The 7,112-nt window shown below is 43.8% G+C and overlaps 1 protein-coding gene across 1 annotated transcript; it reads left to right on the top strand.

The window, feature by feature from the left end:
* Positions 1-4,036: 4,036 nt before the first annotated feature.
* On the top strand, positions 4,037-5,345 carry LOC134213712 (ras-related protein Rab-35-like). Its single transcript, XM_062693010.1, has 2 exons — positions 4,037-4,217; positions 4,294-5,345. The coding sequence occupies exon 2, from the start codon at positions 4,303-4,305 to the stop codon at positions 4,939-4,941; it is 639 nt and encodes a 212-aa protein (XP_062548994.1). The 5' UTR covers positions 4,037-4,217; positions 4,294-4,302; the 3' UTR covers positions 4,942-5,345.
* The last annotated feature ends 1,767 nt before the right edge of the window (positions 5,346-7,112 follow it).

Below are 7,112 nucleotides of genomic sequence, written 5' to 3'. Positions count from 1 at the left end.
GAACTTGCGAAATTGTACAGAGAACACAATGAATGGGGCTTGGGATTAGCTACCCATTCTCAATGTACACGTTTCGGGAGCTCAAATATTTAAAGTCAATAACGGCGCCGGCCACGTCCTTACGGTCATATAGGAATGGAAGGATTGTTGGTCCGACTCTCGTTGCTACTAGAGACCGAGTATACCTCTGCATCTCCACGATTGTCTTGGGATAGGATATCGTCTTAGTTACAAAGGATAATTTATCTGGATTCACTTTGGTAAGCGATGCGATCTATGGGATGGGAAATGACACTAATACGAGTTAAAAGTTAAAAACATGCACGCCCGGTGGCATATGAAAGCTAAGGAGATTCGCGTTTTGGACGACCGCACGGAAGCGCAGCACTCTGTACTCACTTGTTCGATGGCTACAGCAAACTATTGAAGAACTCGCTTTTTTCGACCACGCGCGACATGCGCATGAGCCACCGAACACAAGATAGATACTTTATTTCTTTCCCGATGACTAAAACACGCACTGCACTTACTTGTTCGATAGCTACTCTTATTACCGGCCGCGCAATGCAGAACAAATATTTCGGCCGATCGCGCGATCGTTCTGCAGTCCGAAACAAGAGAAATCTCGCACTGAACTCGGTAATAATTGTGGAATTGCTAAATGTACACTAATTATTATTTATTACTCAGACTAAGGCCGAGGTGGCCTGTGCGGTATATAAGAATCTTCTCTGTTCGATAGCTCGATAAGGACTGTGAATTGCACTCGTCGTGAGATTGACCGCCAGATAAACAGGGACACAGCACGTAATGTTATCCACTTCAATTTCTTCTTCTAGTTCAAATCCGATGACAGTCATTCAACAGATATTTACACACAATCAACATATACTTTAATTTTCTTAAATTGAACACTTAGAGTACAAACTTTATTGAAAACTAGCACAATTGAAACTTATAATAATTCAAATTAAATTCTACTAGTCGTTCACCACTTTTCTATTTCGGTTCGATGATGATGGCGGTGATGTGAAGGTGTCGCTGATATTGTGAGTCCCAACTCCCATGGCTGCTCGTCTTAAATAGCGGGTGTCTCCATCTTGTATCAGTTCCCAGAAGAAAAGAAACGAATTTTCCAAAGGGCGCCAGGTTTGGTTTAATGCACTACATCATAGTATGTGTGCATGCTGTGGGTTGGTCGCTCTTCAAATGTAGATGGCGCGTCGATATACTTTTCGCAACAGATTTGTGTGCGAACATTCTCCATTCCGCTCGGTCCATGGCTACACGTCGCCAACCACGCAGTTTACGGAGGGTCCGCAAGTCATCTTCCACCTGATCGATCCACCTTGCCCGCTGCGCACCTCGCCTTCTTGTGCCCGTCGGATCGTTGTCGAGAACCATTTTCACTGGGTTACTGTCCGACATTCTGGCTACGTGCCCGGCCCACCGCAGTCGTCCGATTTTCGCAGTGTGAACGATGGATGGTTCTCCCAGCAGCTCATGCAACTCGTGGTTCATTCGCCATAGATGGTACGCAGCACTTTCCTTTCGAAAACTGGTCCTCCACGAGCATCGTCCAGGTCTCGTGTCCGTAGAGGACTACCGGTCTAATGAGCGTTTTGTAGATTGTCAGTTTGGTACGGGCGGCGAACTCTATTCGACCGGAGAGTCTTGCGGAATTCAACCAAAGTACGTACGATTTCCAGCCACTATGCGTCTCCGAGTTTATTTGCTGGTATCATTTTCGGCCCAAGTACACAAATTCTTCTACCACCTCGATTTTGTCACCACCGATGCAAGCTCAAGGTGGGTGGCTCACATTGTCTTATCTTGAACCCCTTCCTATCATGTACTTCGTCTTCGACGTGTTGATGATCCGCTTAGCTCCCCTTTTCAGTCTGATGTAGGCTTCCTCCATCTTCTCAAAGTTACGTGCCACAATATCTATGTTGTCGGCAAAGCCCAATAGCTGGACGGACTTATTGAAAATCGTACCACTCGTGATAATCACTACTCTTCGTATTACCCCTTCCAAAGCGAATGGCGAATGGCGAACACCTGGTCCGTGGTGGAGCGTTCGCCCATAAAACCCGCGGCGGCGTTCAGCAATGTTATTGCGCGGTAGTTGCTACCATCCAGCTTATCGCCCTTTTCGTAGATGGGACACACGACACATTCCATCCACTCCTGCGGCAAAACTTCCACCTCCCAAATCTTGGTCATGACCCAGTGCAGCGCTCTAGCCAGTGCCTCACCACCGTGTTTAAATAGCTATCCTGGTAGTTGGTCAACCCCAGGGACTTTGTTGTTCTTCAGCCGGCCAATCTCCTCCTGGATTTCCTGAAGATCCGAAGCCGGTAAAATTATGTCTTGCGTGCGTTCTCCCAGGTCCATCTCCATACCGCCATCTTCGTCTGCCACATCGCCATTCAGGTGTTCTCCGTAGTGCTGCCGCCACCTTTAGATCACCTCACGCTCGTTTGTAAGAAGGTTTTCGTTTATGTCCTTACACATATCAGGCTGTGGCACGTGGCCCTTACGTGAACGGCGCTTTTTCCTCAGGAAAATCGTGTTTTTTAATCTGTTCCGCGCCCGTTTATATCGTGCCTCCTTCGGCCTTGTGCGGTGCTGCAGCAATCTCGCCCATGCTGCATTCTTCTCTTCTATTAACTGCTCACATTCGTCATCATACCAGTCATTTCTCTGATCCGGGGGCACCGTGCCAAGTGCAGCGGTTGAGGTGCTACCAATGGCGGATCGAATATCTCTCCAGCCATCTTCAAGAGACGCTGCGCCTAGCTGCTCTTCCGTTGGGAGTGCCACTTCCAGCTGCTGCGCGTATCTTTGGGCTAGTCTACCGTCTTGGAGCCGCCCAATGTTAAGCCGCGGCGTCCGACTTCGACGCGTGTTGTACACCGTCGAGAGTTTTGAGCGCAGGCATACTGCAACGAGGTAGTGGTCGGATTCAATATTCGCACTGTGGTAAGTGCGGACGTTCGTGATGTCGGAGAAGAATTTACCGTCGATTAGAACGTGGTCGATTTGGTTTTCCGTTTCTTGGTTAGGTGATCTCCATGTGGCCTTGTGGATATTTTTGCGGGGAAAGAAGATGCTTCGGACTACCATTCCGCGGGAGGCTGCAAAGTTTATGCATCGTTGGCCGTTGTCATTCGATACGGTGTGCAGACTATCCGGTCCGATGAATATCTAGTTTGTACTTGTACTAAAAATACTAGAATGAGAGATATTATTATTATTATTTTCTCGATTTTATGCATTTTCATACGTTGCCATTTCGACAGTTTTTCACTCCACCGGTCTCCGGTTATAGGATTGCTAGTTTGTACGTTATTTGGATTTGCATGGAACGAAAAAATATTGAAAATCTTCACCCCCATGTTATCCAAAACTATTTTTTTATCACTTTGACCCCCTCATTTTAAAGTACCCGAGCAGAAGATAATAACACAATAATACCTAATTTTTGTTATAGACTAGCATTACCTAAGGGATTGCATATTAGAAGTAATAACAAAAATTAATATAAAATATTGGGATCGTTTTTATCACCGCGCGACTTTACCGAAATTACTTTATTGGCTTTTTTCGGTGATAATAATACTACTCAAGCGAGCGGCAAGTGTGAAATGAATAGAAACCGAAGACTAGCAGAGGGCCATATGTGAGAACCTGTCCGTTTTACCACCCCTCCCCTATAATTATCACCGAAAAAAGCCACTAAAGTAATTTCGACAAAAAATAATATGCAAATTACTGTGTTATTAAAATACTTATCGCATAGCAAATTATTATCCGTTTGGTATTAAAATACCTAAGCATGTTATGCCAGAAGTATTTTGCATATTAATTTTTGGTATTTTACCTCTTCTTCCAGGGGAGTGTTTACCAACTTCGGTGATCAAGGTCGTCGCTTCTGATCGAGTATATATTGGTTTTCAACACAAGATGAGTGGTCTGAAAAATACCCTTTACCCTATTGGCTCACATAGACAGTTGAATATTAAAATATCTGCCCAGCTGACATCGTACGTTGATAGCCGTGTGTATTGTCCCTACCCAGATAGTGGTGCTTTTAATCTTTTGATTGTTTCCCATTTTCTGATGTTTCTGCTTGCACTTCATATGGGTAGTTTATTTGTCCAAATTAGGTACGCAGTGATTTTATTGATCGGTAGAGATGAATCTCTAAGCAGGTATGTCGATGCATAGTAAAAAGCAGAATAAATGCGTCGCCCGATCATTCAGTATTCATAGCACTGTTCCTTCCAGACACCCAAAATGTTGCTGAAGACTGATGGAAATGTTCCCAACGTCTACAAGCTGCTCATCATCGGCGATAGTGGCGTCGGAAAATCGTCGTTGCTATTGCGGTATGCCGATAACATCTTCCCCCAGCAACACCAGATCACAATCGGCGTAGACTTCAAAATCCGAACACTGACCATTCACGGTGAGCGCGTTAAACTGCAAATCTGGGACACGGCCGGTCAGGAACGGTTTCGGCTGATCACCAACAGCTACTACCGAGGGGCGCACGGAGTGGTGATCATGTACGACGTGACCAATATGCGTTCGTTCCAGCACGTCAAACGGTGGCTGCGGGAGGTCGAAGTGAACTGCCGAACGACCGGCGAGGTGTACAAACTGCTGGTGGGAAACAAGAATGACAATCCTCAGCTGAAGGCGGTGCCGCCGAGGGACGCCAAGGCGTTCGCTGATTTGCACGGGATGGAATTTATCGAGTCATCGGCCAGGGAGTGTTTTAACGTGGATAAGGTTTTTAAGACGATCGCAAAACAGCTAGTACGGCGGCAATTGAAAGAGGACGGGCAAGATTGGTGTTTTCTAGAGAAAGAATCTATCATGCTGAGTGATCCCAGAGTCGACAGTATTAAGAACCAAGGATTCTGTTGTTAAGTTTTATAGTTATTCAGTGGAATAAATAAAGTATTTATTTACAAAAGGAAACTTTCTTAAATAGTGATTGTGGCGTGCTCCAGCTCTAAAACTGAGCTTGGTCAATTTGTGAATTAAGAAACGTTGCATACCTGTATCCTTTCCTTGATAGCCTTAATTGCTAGTAAATTTTCTTATTTTTGTACTTCTATTATGAGACATTTCATTTACTCGAGCAGCAGTTTGTTTTTACTTGCAGAATAATAAAACAAAATGTTTTTTTATTCTTTAGTAATGTAGTAAAAGTGAACTCATAGCTTGCAATCGTAACTCGTTATCCCTTGTACAGTCTAGAAAATTTAGAAAAATTATCCCAACTAAATGAATGAAATAAATTGGTAACATGCAATGATTTTACTAAAAAAGCTGAACTGTTTTGCCAAAGTACTCGAAAGGCTGTTGCAGGTTAAGCTTTATCCAGCCGTTAAATCCGTTAGATCAGAATTCCAGCATGGATTCATCCAAAAACGTTCGACGATTTCTAATTTGATAAACTTCACAAATAGTGTTATTGGATGCATCCAGAAGCAGCAACAAGTAGATGCTAGATGTAGATCGAAAACACTTGATCAAACTCCGCACGATCTAGAAACTGAACCGTCTTGGTGTACCGTCGTGGATCGTCAACTAGATTAAATCGTACTTGACTTCAAGAAAAGCCTTCGTTTAGATGAATTCGAGCTTCCGTCTGGCGGTCCACAAGGGAGTCACCTGATCTTTAATTTTTGCACTATTTATCAACGACGTTTGTGTTCTGCTGCTTTTTGTGGATGACCTGAAAATTCACCGAGTCGTTAAGTCAGCTTTAAACTGCTGTGCACTTCAAGCCGACATTGTGCGCTTATCATCCTGGTGTCAGATAAACGAAAGCCAATGCCACCAAATGCAGAATCATTACTTTTTCCCGTTTTCACTCACCAATCAGATTTGACTATTCGATGGACCAGTTACCGCTTATGAGAGTTAACTCCATAAAGGATCTTGGCCTTACATTTGGACAGTAAGCTTCGGTTCAACGAGCACATCTCCAAGACAATCTCTAAAGCCAGCACTATGCTTGGCTTCTGCGCCGCAACTCTGCACAATTCGATGATGTCTATTTTTTGAAAAAAGTTATGGGTAATGTTTCAAACATAGCCGCGAGTAGACGTAGGACTTGTATAAACGTAACGTATTTACATTTAGCTTTTGAATTTATGGGTATTGATAGGTATTGATATTGGAAACAACAACTTAATTTTCGAATTGGCTTTCAGTCACGGGTGATAGCGTAGGCAGTTTTACTGCATTGCCGACGTTTCGTTCCGGGGATGGGATCTTCTTCAGGGCTCGATGGCAGTCAATTTGTGAATTACCGCTACTTTCTTACGGTGATTTGTCCTGTTCGGTTTCATGTAGAATGTTTCTGGCCTCACTGTAGGAATAATAACTATTGCAGTAAATTGTTTAGTCTGACTCAAACTGCCTTACTTGACAAAAATATAGATCACTTTTTAAATTTGTTCGCTATCTTTTGTCACACACTATAAATAGTGGATGTTTTGCAGGTTGTGTACTACAAAAACGGGTTGACGACGAAATCCACTCTTCTCTCATGTGTTGGATTGTAGCGAGAAGATTGACTTACGTACAGCTGAGATTATCGGTGTCTGTCCGACGATTGACAGTGTTGGGTGTATTAGCGATGTGGCACATCTCCAACACTTGCAAAACTTGCTCTTTATAGGTGATGTCCACGATGGACGGGTTGTTCATATTGAAGCGGTGTTGGTGGGTGAGACAGTGATCTAAATATTAGAGCGGTTTTCTCCGCGGATCGGTATATGCGTTTCCAGTTTGAAGCATCTTCTCTAGCATGTTAACATGGTGCCCGGCCATACATACGAGTGCGGAGCTTATTTGTAGTCATTCCTATAGGGACACGGCAGGTATTTCCGTCCATCGTCATAGGGGCTAAAATCAATGAAAGCAACGTCATTTTGCTAGAACTCCACTATAGCAGAACGTTTCGCCTAAGCTTACGATTGGGTACGGATGAATTTGGCAAAAAAGCTTCTATTTTATTGATATTCGATACTATGACGATAAGACGAAAATGCCTGCCTTAACCCTATATCAAGCTCTATCTGGTA

Source organism: Armigeres subalbatus, chromosome 1, assembly GCF_024139115.2.
Source record: "Armigeres subalbatus isolate Guangzhou_Male chromosome 1, GZ_Asu_2, whole genome shotgun sequence".
NCBI lineage: Eukaryota > Metazoa > Arthropoda > Insecta > Diptera > Culicidae > Armigeres > Armigeres subalbatus.
Note: the sequence above shows the minus strand (reverse complement) of the source record. Positions and strands in the feature narration are given on the sequence as shown.